The 19235-nt window shown below is 39.0% G+C and overlaps 1 protein-coding gene across 7 annotated transcripts in view; it reads right to left on the bottom strand.

Moving 5' to 3' along the window:
* The window catches only part of SLC13A1 (solute carrier family 13 member 1), a 119076-nt gene that overhangs the window by 94037 nt on the left and 5804 nt on the right, over positions 1 to 19235 (bottom strand). For all 7 annotated transcript variants that reach the window (XR_003516473.2, XR_003516474.2, XR_003516472.2 and 4 more), the window contains exon 2: positions 1024 to 1152. Coding sequence is in view for 4 of the 7 variants with exons in the window: in XM_027574075.2 (XP_027429876.1) it covers positions 1024 to 1152 (129 nt within the window). In the remaining 3 variants the exon portion in view is untranslated. The remainder of the gene's footprint in view (positions 1 to 1023; positions 1153 to 19235) is intronic.

Genomic DNA, 19235 nt, shown 5'->3' on the forward strand with positions numbered 1-19235 from the left:
TCAGGATTATGAGGGAAGGAAAAATGCAGTAAGAAAAGAGGAGCAAAATGGATCTGAAATGCAAAAAGATGGTTTGAACTACAAACTGAGGAAGAATGACATAAAGAGAAGGAAAAGAATACCTTTTCCCGCAGAACAAAAAAGCCCTGTATCATGGGTTAGTTAAAAAGAAAAATCTCCACCCACATTACAAGACAGATGAACCTCAAGATAACAATATTGGACTTTGGCAGAAGACAGAAGTCCAAAGGTGATAAATTGCAGGAACTGGCATCTTGAACTTGGCATCTTTCCTGGGACTCTTTCAGCTATCGTTTAGGCAGTTGTGTGCTGGGTGTGGAGACTGCATGAAGATAGATATTCTGATTCCAATGCATTTCATGCTTTTAATGGGAAACTGAATCCATTTTCTTCAGACGGGGGTACCCTTAGATTGTATAAAGGTAAGAAACACCTCTCAGCATGAATAAACTCCTCTCAGCAAGAACAAAATAGAAATACACCTGAAAGTTAATTTGGCTTTATCTTTTGAAATGGCAGGTTTCTGGAAAAGAAAACAGGGTAGCTTTTTCTTCATTAAAACAGAAATTGCTAACACTGTGCAAGACCAAATTCTGCTGAAAAGAAAAAGCTAATGCAGGACGTAAAAGGGTTGGTCCTTTTGTTGGGAAGGAGACACCAGGCATAGATATCAGCCTGGGAAGGCAGGATTATTGTTCCTTTAAAAAAAAAAAAAAAAAAAAAAGATTTATTTATTTATTTTGAGAGAGAGAGAGAGAGAGCAGGAGGAGGGGCAGAGGGAGAGACTCTAAAGCAGACTCCCTACTGAGTGTTGAGCCTCACACGGGGCTCAATCTCACAACCCCAAGATCATGACCTGAGACGAAATCAAAGAGTTGGTCTCTCAACTGCCTGAGCCACCCAGGTGCCCCTCTTGTTCCTTTTCCATGCACCTCTTCTCAGTGGGAGTATCAGCACAAAATAAGGAACCTAATTATGACAAACATTTGCAAGAGGACTTACCTTCTTAGAAGTCATGATCCCAAACAACGGAAACATTAAACCAGGCAGTAAAGCTGTGACTGACAGAGGCAAAGCTTCTGTAAGCCAAAACATGGCAATGACAAAGAGTGTGTAGGCACATTCTGCTTCCTGGAAAGAACAAAGGAAAAATGCAAGGTGAAATAATGAGGCTGGAAAATCATCATTTAAATCACAACCACATGTACTGAATGGAGTTGTGTCACCGAGAAAGTAAAAAGAAACTTGAAGGCCTCTGCACCTTTGAGTTGGGCAGTAAATAGTTATTTCTTAGGGATTCTAAGGGCCAAAATTTAGTACACATGAAAAACCAAAAACAAAACAAAAAATCCTCCTTCATAAAGTTTCTTTCACATTTCCTTCAAAACAGATAACGGTGTATAGTCAATTTTCTGTGCTCCTTTCAGTGTGTATGAATGCTTGTGTTCACCTTTATTTGCCTATAAAATGCCTAAAAAGAACTTCCAGTTCTTCTGGAGTGCATAAGTAGTCAAGTTACTGCCTTTCCCCTGGGGCATGACATATGTGACTTTCAATTGCATTCCCTGGTGCCTATTGGTTGGCACCAGTGTATACCTGCCTTCCCCTCCTATAAAAGGGAGAAATCAACCTAGAAAAAACTTTTTGCTGTGCTTTGTTTCAGAGAAAGAAGGACATGCCAAGTTATGTGACATGGATGAGACTAAATCAGCTCCTAAGTAACATGGACCTGGAGGTTAAGAACCTCCTGCTTTGCTTTTTAGAAAGACAACTGAGCTCCTGAGGAAACACAGGGAGACTCAACAGAAATGAAATTCCTAAGAGAATCTGTTGCTTTGCTAGGTATAAAATTGTGTGTTTCTGTTTTAGGGCATTGTTAAGAAATGGTTGAGATTTGGGGTTCAAGATGGCAGAACTGAACCCACTTCCTCCCACAGATGTAACATATCTACAGCTACACATGAGATAATTTTTTTCTGAAGAACTAGCTGAACAGTTTCCTTCATAACAAGGGATAAAAGAGCCACATCCAGACAGGTACGAGAGACAAAGATGTGGTTTCACCAAAAACCCCAATGTGCAGTATGGTGACCCACAACTGGGAGGTATCTCAAAATATGGAGTTTCTCCCTGAGGAGTGAGGAATTTGTGCCCCACATTGGACACCTCAACTCTTGGGATCTGCACCAGTGAGAAGAGTTCCTGAAATGTCTGACTTTGAAAACCAGTGAGGCTTAGGTTCAGGAGAACCATGAAGCTGTAGGGAATGGAGATTTTACTCTTTAAGGGCTCATGTACAAACTCATCCACCCTGGGACTCAGTACAAAATCAGCAGTTTGAAAATTGCCTAGACCATACATGAAGGAGAGTCATTTGCTAATCTAAAGCATCTCGAGAGGGGCAGAGCCTATTAGGACTCTGTCCAGGGATAGAGGTGCTAGTTGGTGCCATTTTGGCATTCTTCCTTTACCTTGTTAACACTAGTGGGTGTGCCCCACTCTTATACTGCCCCTGCATCCCTGCCAGAGCTGGGGAACTGAATGCCCTGCACTCACAAACCTGCCAAAGCCAGCAGGCAAGTAGAGCCAACACAGGAGATGCCCCTTGAGTGCCTGGCTCTGCTGACCATGGAGCATCTCTAGGCCCTACAAATCTGAAACAATTGGAGACATAGTTGTTGGCAGGCTACCACCTCAAGAAACAAGAAAAATCTCAAATAAACTAACCTTGCACCCAAAGGAACCAGGAAAAGAACAATAAAGTCCAAAGTTAGTAGAAGGAGGAAAATAAAGATCAGAGTGGAAATAAATGAAATAGAGACTAAAAAGACAATAGAAAAGATCAATAAAACCAAGATCTGGTTCTTTGAAAGATAAAATTGACAAACCTTTAGCTAGACTTCTCTCTAAGAAAAAAAGAAAGAGGGCTTAAATAAATAAAATCAGAATGAAATCAGATAAGTTACACCTGACACCAAAGAAATACAAATAATCATAAAAGACTACTATGAAAAATTACACACCAACAAATTGGATAAACTAGAAGAAATGGATAAATTCCTAGAAAAATACAATCTTCCAAGACAGAATTATACCAAAACATTCAAAGATTTAACACTTCTCATTCTTAAACTTGTCCAAAAATTGAAGAGATAGGAATGCTCACAAATTCATTTTATGAGGCCAGCATCAACCTGATACCAAACCCAGAAAAGGACACACAAGAAAAAAAAAAATTACAGGCCAATATCCCTAATGAACATAGATGCAGAATCCTCAACAAAATATTAGCTAACTGAATTCAACAGTACGTTAAAAGGTTCATTCATCACAATCAAGCAAGATTTATTCCACAGATGCAGGAATGGTTCAACATCCACAAATCTATCAAGGTGATACACCACATTAATGAAGGATAAAATTCATATGATCATCTCAGTAGATGCAGAAAAAGCATCTGACAAAACTCAACATCCATTTATGATAAAAGCTCTCAACAAGGTGAGTATAGAGGGAATGTACCTCAATATAATGAAAGCCATATATAACAAGCCCATAGCTATCATCATACTCAATGGTAAAAAGCTGAAAACCTTTCCTTTAAGATCAGGAACAAGACAAGTGTACCCATTCTCACTACTTCTACTCAACACAGTACTGGAAGTTCTAGACAGAATAATTAGGCAATAAAAAGAAATAAAAGACTTTCAAATTAGAAGGAAGAAGTAAAACTGTCACTATTTGCAGATGACATAATATTATATAGAGAAAAATCTTAAAGACTCCACCAAAAAACTATTAGGGCTAATAAACAAATTCAATAAAATTGCAGGATACAAAATCAATATACAAAAATCTGTTGCATTTTATACAGTAACAATGAACTGTAAGAAAAAGAAATTAAGAAAACAATCCCATTTACAACTGCATTAAAAAGTATAAAATACCTGGGAATAGATTCAACCAGGAGGTGAAAGACCTCCCTATATATTAAATACTGTAAGACATTCATGAAAGAAATCGAAGAAGACACAAATAAATGGAAAAATAATCTGTGCTCATGGTTTGAAAGAATTAATGTTGTTAAAATGTCCATATTACCCAAAGCAATCAACAGATTCAATGAAATGCCTATCAAAATTTCAATGACATTTTTCACGGAATTTGAACAAACAGTGCTAAAATTTGTATGGAACACAAAAAGCTTGAATAACCAAGCAATCTTGAGAAAGAAAACAAAGCTAGAGGCATCATACTCCCTGATTTCAAACCATATTACAAATCTATAATAATCAAAACAGTATGGTATTGGCATTAAAAACAGATTCCAAAGTGTACCAATTTTTTTTACTGTGCTTCAAATAAATAGCAAAAATAGTTATTAAAAAAACAGATTAATAGATCAATGGACAGAATAGAGAACTCACAAATAAACCCACATATATATGGTCAATTAATTTATGACAAAGGAACCAAGAGTATACAATGGAGAAAGGACAAGCCCTTCAATAAATAGTATTTAGAAAACTGGATGGCCACATGCAAAAGAATGAAACTAGACCACTGCCTTATACCAGATACAAAAAGTAACTCAAAATGGATTAAAGACTTGAATGTAAGACCGAAATTTATAAAATAACTAGGAGAAAACATAGGCAGTAAGCTCCTTGATACTGGTCCTGGTGATACTTTTTTTTGGATCTAACTCAAAAGGCAAAAGCAACAAAAGCAAAAATAAACAAATGTGACTGCATCAAACTGTAGAGCTTATGCATAGAGAAGGAAATCAAATAAAAGTCAACCTAATAAATTAGAGAAAATATCTGCAAATTATATATCTGGTAAGGAGTTAATATCCAAAATATAAAAATAATCCATAAAACTCAGTAACAAAACAATAATTAAAAAATAGAGGATCTGAATAGACATTTCTAAAGAAGACATATAGATGGTCAACAGGTACATGAAAGATGCTCAGTATCACTAACCATCAGGGGAATGCAAATCAAAACCACATTGAGATCAACCCACACCTGTTAGAATGGCTATGAAAAGGAAAGAAATAAGAAGTGCTGACAAGGATGTGGAGAAAAGGGAAACCCTAACCCTCATGCATTGTTGGTGGGACTGTAAATTGTGTAGGCACAAAGGAAAACAGTGTGGAGGTCCTTCAAAAAATTAAAAATAGAATTACCATATGATTCAGTAATTCCATTACCGGGTACTTATCTGAAGAATATGAAAACATTAATTTGAAAAGATACACACACCCCTATGTTCATTGCAGCATTACTTACAAAAGCCAAGGTATGGAAACAATCTAAGTGTCCATTGATGGATGAATGGATAAAGAAGACGTGGTGTATATATGTAATATATATATATATATATATATATAGAGAGAGAGAGAGAGAGAGAGAGAGAGAGAGATAGAGGGAGATGTCACACACACACATTAGTTGGAATCTCTCAGCCATAAAAAAATAATAAAATGTTGCCATTTGTGGCAACACGAATGGCCCTCAAGGGTATTAAGCTAAGTGAAATAAGTTACACAGGGAAAGACAAATACCACATGATTTTACTTTTCAGTTCTGCAGAGCACTGCACCATTTCACTTTATTCTCTCATCTGCTTGGCCTTTGTTAGCATTTTAATAAAATCTCTGGTAATAAAAATGCTACCTTGATATTCTGCCTTGCAAAAAAATCTTGTTTTACCATTCCAGACTCAACACTTGGGCTGTTTGTTTGAATTGCTCTGCCCAACCCCCAGGGTGGTCCATGGACCAGCAGCATCAGCATGACCTCAGAGCTTGTGAGCAATGCAGAAATCAGGCCCTTCCCCAGATTAATGAATCAGAATCAGCATTTTCAGGTTCCCCAGGTGATTCTTATACAGGTTCAAGTTTGAGAAGCACTGGGTTACTTACTCTTCCAGACCTTCCCTTTTATCTTTAACTCTGGGTCCAACTTGGAAACCAGACACTTGCTTCCAGGTAATGTTCTACCCAAATTCAATCCCCAGATTCAGAACGTATATTGAAACTCTGCCCATCCTTCAGTGTTAAGGTTCAAATTTACGTCTTATCTATGGAGCTTCCCCCAAACACTCATGCACATTTTATATTTTTGCATATGAGTCCCAGGAGGTTATAATTGCAACTGGCTAAGGCATCATATCTGCATTGTTCCTAAGAGTTGCCTTCCCAGAATCGGTGGGAAATGCCCCATTTTTCATAACTTAAAGAAAGTTAAGAAAGAAAGAAACTTAAAGAAAGCTTAAAGTCTAGAAAAGGAGCAATACAGAATTATCCAGAGGGCTAGGACTGGGTGGGTAGGATGGCAATCTGTCTCAGTTTTCTTGGGATAGTGCTGGTTTCCACCTGTTGTCTTTCTGATTAGCAACCCTTTTCCTTCTCAAGTGTCCCTTATTGATAAATTACACAGATTTCCTATTGATGGGTCCACCATCCTAGGAATATCTCCTTCCAATTCCTGTTTTCTGTTAGGTGATCTTTCTTGGTCAGGCTTGGAGTCATGGGCAGGAAAGTGTTCTTTCCCATCAACACCCTTCAGGCATTTAACAACAGAAAGTTAATACAGATACAGTGTCAAGCATTTTCTTTTAAGAATCTAATATCAAGGGGCACCTGGGTGGCTCAGCTGTTAAGCGTCTGCCTTCGGATCAGGTCATGGTCCCAGGGTCCTGGGCTAGAGCCCCGCCTCGGGCTCCCTGCTCCGCGGGAAGCCTGCTTCTCCCTCTCCCACTCCCCCTGCTTGTGTTCCCTGTCTCGCTGTGTCTCTCTCTGTCAAATAAATAAATAAGATCTTAAAAAAAATCTAATATTAAAATATACAGCATTATTTTTTAAAACCAAAGGTCTGTGAACATTCTTGTTAAGAAGAAGTAACAAAAGATACAGGAAAACATCTCATTGTTTTCTATTATTCATACATATTCAAAAAAACTAATATTAGGGTGAGTAATTTTTGGTGAACAGGTTCTTCTGATGAAGAAGAAAACTCGTAAGTTGTCTGTGCTGCCACTGGAAGTGCGTCCTGGATATCTGATTCGCAGAACCAGCTCTGCGGTAGGGGAAAAATTCCTTTATTTTTTCAGTAGGAATCCAGAGACTGACCCATTATCTCCAGCTATTTCATCTTTGTCTCCTGTTGATCCCTTTAATGCTCTTCTCTTCCCTCTCTCTGCCTTCTTAGCAACCCCCCTACTCCTAAAATGGAGCCGCTCCACCGTGACCACCAGTAGCCATAGCCATCACCACTCCTACTACCACAGGCAAACAATGATAAAGCAACAATAAAAGAAGGCCAGTTGTCAAGTCAGTTAGACTGTGGGTGAATTGTTTTCCCCTCTCTTTCAATTCTTCTCAAGTCTAGTAGAAGTCGCTGATATCCTTATTAAAATGAACTCTGCAACTACAACAAGTAATAATTTGAATAACATTTTGTTCTAGAAATAACAAAGCACGTTGGTACATGAGTTCTTGAGCTGAATTAGAGCAACACAATAATGTCTACTTCTGTTTTGTTTATTGTGATGGAAAATATAGAAAGAAAAAAAAGATTCAAAAGTCTAAGACCGATCTTACAAAAAAGATTTTTTAAAATCATGATTCAGTCCCAAAATACTACATGAAACAAAGGGTGCGGGGAGTTGAGAGGGCTTCCTTAAATAAAAATACCTCAAAATAAAATAACAAAATTTTCTCTTCAAAAATTTATATATTCCCTACCATTTCCAAAAATTATATGGGTAATTTTGTTCAGCAAACAAACAACATGCAGCCAGACAGAGGCCATTGTGCAGAATACAGATGTTGTAAATCCCATTACATAGCATGAGGTGTAATGTCACTTAACCAGGGTTTCCCACTCTGTGTGTGTGCACGGGGCCTCCCTGGCTCACTTAGGGCCACATCCACCTTTTCTATTGTATGAAGATTCTCCAACAGCACCAGAGAGATGAAGCTATTAAGTGCAGACTGATTACCAATATGGAGAGGAAATTTCTCTTTCCTGACAATAAAGAAAAATGTATTAGAAACCTTCTAGCAATCTATCCTTTTTTTCTTTATTTTTTTTTATTATGTTCATTCAGCCAGCATATAGTACATCATTAGTTTTTGATGTAGTGTTCAACGATTCATTAGTTGTGTATAACACCCAGGGCTCATCACCACACGTGCCCTCCTTAATACCCCCCATCCAGTTACCCCATTCCTCCACCCCGCCTCCCTTCTGCAACCCTCAGTTTGGTTCCCAGAGTCTAGAGTCTCTCATGATTTGTCTCCCCCTCTGATTTCTTCCCATTCAGTTTTCCCTCCCTTCCTCTGTGGTCTTCCACCCTATTCCTTATGTTCCACATAGGAGTGAAACCATATGATAATTGCTTTTCTCTGCTTGACTTATTTCACTTAGCATAATCCCCTCCAGTTCCATTCATGTCGATGCAAATGGTGGGTATTCATCCTTTCCGATGGCTGAGTAATATTCCATTGTATATATGGACCACATCTTCTTTATCCATTCATCTGTTGAAGGGCATCTCGGATCCTTCCAGTTTGGCTATTGTGGACATTGCTGCTATGAACATTGGGGTGCATGTACTCCTTCTTTTCACTAAATCTCTATCATTAATAAACAACATATAGTTTTAAAGATTTTTTTTTTTAATTTATTTGACAGAGAGAGACACAGCGAGAGAGGAAACACAAGCAAGGGGAGTGGGAGAGGGAGAAGCAGGCTTCCCGCCGAGCAGGGAGCTCGGTGCGGGGCTCAATCCCAGGACCCTGGGATCATGACCTGAGCCGAAGGCAGACACTTAACGACTGAGCCACCCAGGCACCCCAACATACGGTTTTACAATCAAATAAGGTTTACTGCATATATTATTTTTCAACTTGTTTTTTCACTAAGAATGCCTTTTTACTCTTTTTACTCATGTATTTCAAGAATGCATTCATATTAATACATGTAGACCTATTGTTAATTCATTTTAAATGGACATGGCATTTCTTTTTATATACGTATTACAATTCATTTGTCCATTTTTCTACTGAAGGGTCTTTCCCTTCAATTCTTTTTGTTTTTTTAAAAGATTTTGTTTATTTATTTGAGAGAGAGAGAATGAGAGATAGAGAGCACGAGAGGGAAGAGAGCCAGAGGGTCAGAGGGAGAAGCAGACTCCCTGCCGATCAGGGAGCCTGATGTGGGACTCGATCCCGGGACTCCAGGATCATGACCTGAGCCGAAGGCAGTCACTTAACCAACTGAGCCACCCAGGCGCCCTTTCCCTTCAATTTTTCATTATTATGAGGCTATGAACATCTTTTTACCTACCTTTATGTGGATATAGGAAAGAAATTTTCTAAGCTAGAGTATAAAAGTAGTAGTGAAATTTCTGAATGGAAGGGGTGGATTCTAATTGTAGTGGGTATTGCCCAATTGCTATCCAAGATGGTTGTATTGGTTTACATCAGTACCAACAATGTGAGAAAGTTCCTTTTTCACCAACCATTGGTATATTGGGCTAATTTATTTGACAATCTGATGGTATGAAAAAGTTCTTCTTAATTTAATTTGTATTTGCTTGAATAGCACTAAAGTATTTTTTCATGGTTATTGAACATAATTGTTTCTTTCCTGCACACTACCTTATTTATAGCCTCTTACCATTTTTTGTTGCTTGTTTGCTTCTCTTTTTCATGAATTTGTGGCTATTTTTAGATTCTTAATTATTTCTTTATAAGTGAAATATTTGCAAATATTTTTCTTAATCTCTGGCTGATCTCTGGAATTTGCTTTATTCTATTTTTGGATGACAAGATTTTACTGCAGTTATTTTTAAATTCTTTGTTATGTTTTTTGTTTGTTTGTTTTTACTACCTTGTATGAGAAATTCTTCCTGTATTACGTACTTCCATATTTTTTTCTAAAGTTTAAAAATTTTCAAGTGTGGGGCCTTGATTTATTTGTATAGGAAACTGATACCTTATTTTTCTTAAAATGGAGAGCCAAAATGCCCTGGCTTTTTAAATTGGATGGTCCATCTTCTCCCCACCAATTCCTGTTGCTATGTCAAATTTTTACAAATGCAGGCACATATGTTTCTGGGCTCTTTATTTTGTCCCTCAATCATGGCCACCTTTTAAAAATCACTTCTTGCAAAATTATTAAACTCTTTTAATATTACAGCTTTTCAACAAGTTCTACAATCTGTAGCTCAAGACCCTCAAACTTGCCCTGATTCCCCTGTTGTTTTCATTCTATTTGGAGTGCTTTCATCACTGTGTTGATTCCATTCTCAGTCTTTCTTTTTTATTATTATTAAGCTTTTCTTTCTTTTTTTAATTTAAATTCAGTTAATTAACATATAGTGTATTATTAGTTTTAGAGGTAAAGTTTAGTGATTCATCTTTTTTTTTTTAAGATTTTATTTATTTGTCAGAGAGAGGGAGAGAGGGAGAGCGAGCACAAGCAGGGGGGAGTGGCAGGCAGAGTGAGAAGCAAGCTCCCCCACAGAGCAGGGAGCCTGACTCGGGACTCAATCCCAGGACTCTGGGATCATGACCTGAGCAGAAGGCAGACACTTAACCAACTGAGCCACCCAGGTGCCCCTCATCAGTCTTATATAATACCCAGTACTCATTACATCACATGCCCTCCTTAGTGCCCATCACCCAACTACCCCATCCCTACACACCCACCCAGCAACCCTCAATTTGTTTCCTGTGATTACGAGTCTCTTATGGTTTGTCTCCCTCTCTGATTTCATCTTGTTTTATTTTTCCCTCCCTTCCCCTATGATCCTGTTTTGTTTCTTAAATCGCACAAATGAGTGAAATCATATGATAATTGTCTTTCTCTGACTGACTTATTTCGCTTAGCATAATACCCTCTAGTTCCATCCACGTTGTTGCAAAAGGCAAGATTTCCTCTTTTTGATGGCTGAGTAGTATTCCACCCCACATCTTTTTTATTCATTCATCTCTCGATGGATATCTGGGCTCTTTCCATAGTTTGACTATCCTCAGTCTTTCTTATCTTCTTGCATGTTGAGATTGAGTGGTAGTTGTTTTATTTTTGTGTTTATTCTTTCTGTAGTCTTTATTCCTCATCTAGAAGCTTTACGGTTGCCTCTAGTAAGTCCCTAGGTTCTCATCTGGAATGTCTTGTCTTGGCAGCCTGGGGTCCTGTCTCAGGAGGACAATGCAAATCCAATCATCTAGCTGGATCCAATAGCTTGAGTCAGGTCCTGGTGGGGAGGCTGGGAAGTGTCTACCTCCCATGAATGCTACCACAGACAGTTGTCTGTCTGTAGCTTTTTTTTTTTTTTTTTTGGTAGCAAAAAAACTACTCTCTACCCTTAATTTGGGTCATTGAACCTGACTGACCCCAGGATGATGTGGGAGCATTTTCATCCATAGGTTCTCACCTTCACTGCCCTTGTTTGCTTGTCTGACCCGTTCTGGTCAACGGAAACATGTATTTGCTTCATATTTAAAGTGGAGAATGGTTGGGGTAGAGGTGTCCTAACTGTATGAACTTCATCTACACTGCTGATCATAAACTTTATAGATAGAAGAACTTATTTAAAAGGTGAAGACATCTAACAAGTAAATAGATAAATCTGCTTTTCTCACTTATGAATAAGTAAAAGGATGGGAAAATAACATTTATGAATGCCTACTACACACCCAGATACAATACTTGGTGTTCCACATGACTTATTTAGTCCACACCAACATTCTTTGAGGTGGGTATTGTAATTCCATGTTCAAGCAGGGATCAATGATCACATTGCTAGTATGTGGTAGAGCTGGGCTTCAGTCCAAGCAAAAATGCCACGAAAGCATATATTTTGTTGTTTACAGCACCGGGCATGTAGCAAGCACTCAGTAATATCTGTTGAATAACTGTTTTCTTCTCATGGTTTTTCTGTGTTCTTCCTACAGTTGTTTCTAATTATATGTCTTGATCCTTATATAAAAATCTTAATAGCTATCCTAAACATAAAATTCTTCAACCTAGGAGCCTCTTTCCTTTGCCTTGTTTTCTTTTCTTTTTTCTCTCCTACTTGCTGGCACTGGATATCTTAACCCTCACCCCAGTGGGGGAATGTCTCTCCAGTTTTCCTGGAGCTCTCATCTCTCTTGCCAGTAAACAAGAACTGGAGCTAAAACTTCTCCTGCATCGGTTACTTCCTCACAGCTGACACTTTCATATTTCCCCAGGCCCCATTTAACAATAACACAGTCATATTTTGTCTTAACCACCTCAACCAAGTGCAGCCAGGGTACTTGCTGCAGAGGTAGGAAGGCAAATGAAGCTATGACTAGGCCATTTGGATGATGGCTTCTCCCCCACAAATTCCGACTGTCAAATTGTCTTGGGAAGTGTGGCTGATTATATTTAAAAATCACCTTGGTTCTCTTTTAAATTATACCTCCAGAGGGAATTGAAATAAAAATTGGCTGTAAAATATAGTTTTTTACCCCTTCCCTCCATTTTTTAATGACACTCTGACTGATATTAGGGAGCAATTGGCTGATGAATTAGTACGCATGTGGGTATGATCTCTCAGCACAGCTTGAGAAAAGCAGGACCAATCATAGGCCTCACTCACTGCAATTGATTTTCTAAAGGGAATGCAGAGCAATTAAGAAAGAAGAAAAATCATGCATTTTAAATCTGGGTGCTACAAGAAAAACACTATTATTATTTGACAGAGCCTGTAAAGGGCTTTGCATGGTTTGTGATACACCTACCCCTTCTGCTGCAGTGATTTCTCAAGACTCAATCCATATTAATTGCAAGGCTTAAAATGATTAGAAATATTCTCCTATCGGAAGATAAAGAGTAAGGAGGAGCTCAGCTTACAAAGTCAAGGAAAATAACTAGCATTCGTGTTAGTTTTTAGCCCATAGCAGGGAAAGGCAACTGGTGGAGCCACTATGCCAATTACTGGAGAATGTTTAACTCCTTCTTTTCATTTAACCTCTGCAACTAATTAGCATTGAAGATGTACCATCTTCACCCCCTGTGCACCACAAGGGAGTTCACCTGGTTCTCTAACCTGAGAATGCATTAGAAGGTGATCAAAATGCAGTCTGTGGATTAACTGCTTCAGAATCAGGAGGAGTCTGGTAAGCGTGCACCATCTTGGGCTTCACAGCCAGAGCTTGTGATTTTTAAACAAGTAGCTCAGGTGAATCTGGGGCAGCAGATCCACAGATAACATTTAAAAACTCTTTTAAGAGTCTTGTTCACTTTACAGATGACGAAGTGGGCCAGGGGTTGCATGACAGAATCACTTGGGGAGTTTTTTCGGATATGCGAGAGAAGTCAGGGCGGCTGAGGCTATGCTGTGGCAAAAGTCCCTAAGTCTCAGCAGCTTAGACAACCAAAGTCTGGCTTGCTCCTACTATCTGTCCACCATCGGTCATGGTTACCTTGCAATCCAGGCAGAGGGAGGCCTCATCTCACCTTAGGGTTTTGTAACTGAAGACCCAGAAACAATGGAGTAAGGCAAACTGTACGTAAGCTTTTAAAGATCTGATATAAATACCATTAAAGAAGCTATATCCTTGATGGGTTTGGGAGTCAGATAATCCTCTTACTCCCTTTACAGGCTGTGACTGGGCAAATTGCTTAACCTCTTTCATTAAGTCTCTGCTCATCTGTAAAAATGGGGATGATATTGAGTATTTCTAATGGTTGCTATGAAGCTTATAATGGATATTCACATTCATTATCAGTACCAAGTTAGGTATAAAAATGTACCATGGAAGGAAAAAAAGAGACACCCTCCTCTTACATCAGCATTCTTGTTCTGTCCCTTTGCCACACTTCTTACTCTATTGGAAGTTCTTTCCTTTCATCATCTTCTTTCTCCCGCATCCTATCTTTCCTCCAAGATCTAGATTAAGTTCCCCCCACCCTTCTGCCATGGGAAATCATCAGTCATTCATTCAGCATAGTTATCAGCTATCTCCTGTATGACTGGCACTATGTTCTTAAGGCATTTACATCTGGGGGGAAGGGAATGATGAAAGCAAAATGGAATACATACTATAAAACTCAGGCCGAGGTATCCATTATGCAATGAGGGCATGGAAGAGGATTCTCAGTTTGTATCACTGCCAGAGCTGCCTTTCTCAAGAAGGACAGAGCAAGAGCATTCCAGGGTACAGCATGTGCCAAGATCGAGAGGCAAGAATAGCCATGAATAGTCAATAGTAACCCAGGGACTGCAAATAGCGAAATATCGCTAATGTGGAAAATGTGAATGTGGGAGACAGGTATTGAGGGCTTAGGGGAGGGTTGTTAGAACAAACAAATGGCAAAATCTTGAAGATCCGTCAGTGTATACATGTTTTCTGTAGATATTTTTTCCCCTGTAGGCAAAAGGGAATCACTGAAGAAGTTTGACCAGGGGTACAATAGGACCAGGTTGGCATTTTAAAAATAGTGCTCTGGCAGAAGACTTTGGGGAAAAGACTGTGAAATGGTCCATGGGAAAGAAAGATGGGATAGCCTCAAGGAAAGCAGTGCCAGGAATGGAGATGAAGAAGCATATGGGAGGGGGGTGGGTTTAGGAGGTGAGGCAACATAGTCTGATGATTTGCAGCATCTGAGATGACACACAGGTTTCAGGCTGGGAATGGGGTGAAGGCTAGCAGGTTCTCTGAGACAAAGAAAGCAGAAGGAGAGTCAGGTGATGGGCAAGTGGGACTGTGCATGGTTGGGGGCATGGAGGGGCTGGAGGAGGATATATCCCCAGAGATTTATCTACCTTTTAATTACATGTTTAGACACAAATGATTTGTTTAAATCATTTGGTACTTATTTATATACAACCTTATTTTTTTAGAGATTTTATTTATTTATTTGACACAGAGAAAGAGAGATAGTGAGAGAGAGAGACAGCACAGGCAGGGGGAGCAGGAGAGGGAGAAGCAGGCTCCCCGCTGAGCAAGGAGCCCAATGTGGGGCTCAATCCCAGGACTCCAGGATCATGACCTGAGCTAAAGGCAGATGCTTAACTGACTGAGCCACCCAGGAGCCCCTATATACAACCTTATTTTGTGATTAACGTTTGCCACAGTGTATATTGACTTTTCAGAAACTGTGCAAGCTACTCGAAAGCAGAAACGTTAATTTAAACTTATGTTTATATCCCACAGTTCACTTAGCACAATACTTTGGGTTTGTAAGTTCTCATAAAATATTCATGAAAGACTATATACCAAATTTGGGTTTCCTGGTTTTGTTCATCTACCACACTACTATGAGCATGATTTCTATTTTTTCTTTTTTCTTGCCCTCCATCATTCTGATGCTCTTTTGTGACTAAAATGCTTACTTTCTTGGAGTTTACAGCATTTCCCCCCTTATTTTAAATCTCTACCGTATTTTAAGCCAACAGTTAAGACAGTATCAATTATTTCTATTAATATGTTTATTTGACTTGTCCCTTTCAAAGTTCATGGTTTCTTGGAATTCCTCCCTTTCCTCTTCTTTCGCTTGTAGTCATTTTAAATTCTCTCCCCTTCATTTTCATTTTCTCTGTGAGACTTCCCAACATACCACTTCTCTCCTTCTAGTACATTCTTTATCACTTACAAGTTGCATTTCTCTATGAGCATATTTTTCCTGTTTTTTTTTAATATTTGGCACCATAAGTCTCTCATTATGTATCATTTCTTCTATTTATTATCATTTCTATCATAACTTTAAAATTTATGATATAGCAGATGAATATATTGTGAAGGAAGCATAGATAACACATGACACTTGCAGAAATACAGCTGGCCCTTAATGCTATAGTTCCTCCTTCCCTAACCCGTGCTGTGTCTATGCACTAATGCTCTGCTGTGTTGATTCTCCCATTCTCTTTTCTCTTCAAGTCTCTCTTGGAGCAAAATATTTTGCAGAGAAACTCTGAAGTATCTGAGAGATAACTGAAATCTGGTTTTGGTTCTATAACCAATCAACTAGGGCATGCTGCTCAATATCTGCCTGTCTATTTCCCTTCTCCTTATCTCAAAAAGGGATCCTGGGGCATCTGGGTGGCTCAGTCAGTTAAGAGGGCTAAGCATGGGACTCTTACTTTCAGCTCAGGTCAAGATCTCAGGGTCATGAGATGGACTGGGTGTGGGGCTCTGCTCTCAGGGCAAAGTCTGCTTGAGATTCTCTCCCCCACCCTCTTCGTCTTCCCCTCCCCTCACTTATGCTCACATGGGCTCACTCGCTCTCTCTCTCAAATAAATAAAAAAATAAAATAAAATCTAAAAAAAGGGGTCCTAATTAGAGATAAACTAGAGATAAGCCAGACAAAGATATACCTGGAAGAAATGCACTCTACACACAGAAAATATTATTGCTCAATTTTCTCTACTTACTGCTCCTCAAAACACCCTGGCCTTCTTTTTGTCTCTTTGTTTTATTAATAGAAATACAAAGAAAAGTCAGGAATTGAAAAAAATGAGTACAGAAATAGTACAGAGTACTAAGAAAAATAAAAAGAAGATACTAGAAATAGTAAGATGCCAACCTAATGCTGTGACTCCAGGTGAATATCTGGGCACAGGTGTGAAGGGAAGGGGCAGCATATCCTGACAAACTGACATGACCTACTTGTATAGCTGGGATTCTGGGACATTCAGCAAATGGCATGTAAGACCACTACTTCAGTCCTCATAGGCCTGTCCCCAGTGGTTAGAATCATTGCAATGTTCTACCTTGAAGACATTGAGTAGCATGAGGTCAAGTGAGGAAATGGCCAAGATACACCTCGTCTGTGTTTGACCCGTCTAAAGTTTTATCACAAAGAGAAATACCTGAGTTGTTGATAATGACTATCAAGCCACACTTTATATAACTCTTCAAAAATAGAGGGTAAATCCTCAAAAATACAAATATAGAAAAGACTAAAACATAACCACTGTTAAAGCATGAATTCTGAGTTCTGACAGACTCTGTGTTTAAATCCAGTTTCTACAGCATCTATGTGATCTCTGTTGGGTCATATATCTTTAAGCATCAATTTCCTCAAATGTAAAATGGGAATGATAGAACATATGTGATTGTCTTCTTGGTTTGGAATGAAGGTTAAATAAGATAATTTGGATAAAGTAGCTGGCAGAATGCCTGGAACAGAGGTATGCTCTGCAAAGGGAATCCCTTCTCCTTCACTTTGGATATTACATTGCAAAACCACTGGGGGTTTCTTATCATTGATGCCACATCTCTGAACTGAGATGGAATTAAAGTAAGGGTTAAAGCCAGTCTATAGAAACAACTCAATAATCAGGAGAAAAATGAAAAAAAAAAAAAAACCCAAAAACAAACAACAGTCAGTAATTCACTGTTCATTCTACATCGTATAGACTTACTGTGTTTTTATAAAGCAAATTGATTTTTTGTTTTGTTTGAATTCTTTAGTTGTTCTATTACTGTTTAGAAGCATTGAATTCTCCAGTTCAGTAACCTGAAATTTACAACAGATTGATTTGCATCCATGTCAAAGTAGCCTCTCCTTTAAGTTCATACCCTCCAAAGGCCTATTTTCTTTGAAAAAAAAGTTCTGCTTTCATTGTAAGCAAGAGTTAAAATAATATTCTTTGAGTTTATTTAGCAGTTGATTGAATGAGTAAATATGTATTTGAAGTAGACAAAAACGAAATCATGTTATTGTACTAGGAAAAAACCCTCACATTAACATTGATTGAGTTTTAACAAATGAGTTGATTAGAGGAAAAGGAAAGAGGAACACAGTTCATCAAATGCAACTTGATGCCAGGTCCCTGGTTTCTCCACAGACCTAATGTACTCTTGTCATAGCACCTTGCAAAAAAAAAAAAAAAAATCAATGGCTGCATTTTTTAGCAATACACTTTCTGATTAATGAATGATGCACTGAAACCACTGCTTTTCATTTATTTAGTTGTTCTCCCTTTCAAAGAATTTATATTAACTTTCTCTGAAAATTATGGAAGATAAAGTGTCATGCATGTGTACATCAAAGGAGTGGTAGCCATAGCCCAAGTTTGTACTCACTAGTCAAATTTCTGATTTTCTCTGCCATAAGTGAGGACTTCAATTGAAACTAACCCAGAAATATTACAATATAGCAGCGGCCCAGGTATGAACCCGGATGTATTCATAGAATGGTAGAATTCAGCCAGGTCTAGGTAACCCATGGGACCAGGGAAGTTAAAAGAGAAGGCCATCATGCATGCTAGAAAGAGTAACAAGTCTTCAAAGGGGTTTTGGGTTGAGTATTCAGATTAGAGCCCTGTGTCTGTGCCTCCAATTTGTCATCTAGTGGCCACCAGAGATCCATATAGGAGTCTTCAGAAGTAGTTGGAGTGGGAGGGAAAAGGAGGAGAGGGAAAGATTAATCACACAAAATTTAAAAAACAACACCAACCAAACCAAAACACTGGACTGTGCCTATTGTTTTCACTAGAAATTCTTTAAGGCTTTGAGGGTTCAGAATGATGTTTGACCAAAAAGGGTGGGGAGTCCTTCCCTTCCTCAGCAGGAAATCGTGAGATGTCAGTGTGAGGACAGGCCCAGCCAAGGGAAGCTGCTAGAGCTGGGTGGTTGCCCTCTGCAGCAGAAAACCCATAGCCAGGGGCAGCAGAGGCCAGTCCCTTCTCTAACTTAACAGGCAGAGGAGACGTCGGTAGAATCAAAAAGGACTTTTCATTAGCTCGCATGAATTTCCTTCAGAGGTTCCCAGAGCAGTGGCAGACTTTTGAGGGCAGACTTTTGAGGATCCATCGTATTATAATCACTGATTCTATTTTAACCCAGACCGGTAAAACCTTGATTAATACTTGTTAGAAAAGAGCATCAGAAAGGCATCCTGGGGTGGTGGGAATTGCACCAGCTGTGGGTCAGCACGTTTAGGGAGACTCGTGTGGCCCTACTTACTGTGTGCCAGCACTGCTCCGAGGAAGTGCTTGAGGAGTGCTTAGGCATTTAACCCTCACAGCAAGCCTGTGCCTATCCCAATCTCACATATGAGAAAATAGAAGCATAGAGAAGTTAACTAATTTGCCCAGGTTACTCAGCTTGTAAGTGGTATACCTGGGACCTAAAGCGGAAAGCCTAACTCTAGCGCTTGTCCTCTTAGCAACTGACACTCATCATGCCTGACGTAAAGAAGGTGCTCACTAAACG

The sequence above is a fragment of the Zalophus californianus genome, chromosome 12, assembly GCF_009762305.2.
Source record: "Zalophus californianus isolate mZalCal1 chromosome 12, mZalCal1.pri.v2, whole genome shotgun sequence".
In the NCBI taxonomy this organism is placed as follows: domain Eukaryota; kingdom Metazoa; phylum Chordata; class Mammalia; order Carnivora; family Otariidae; genus Zalophus; species Zalophus californianus.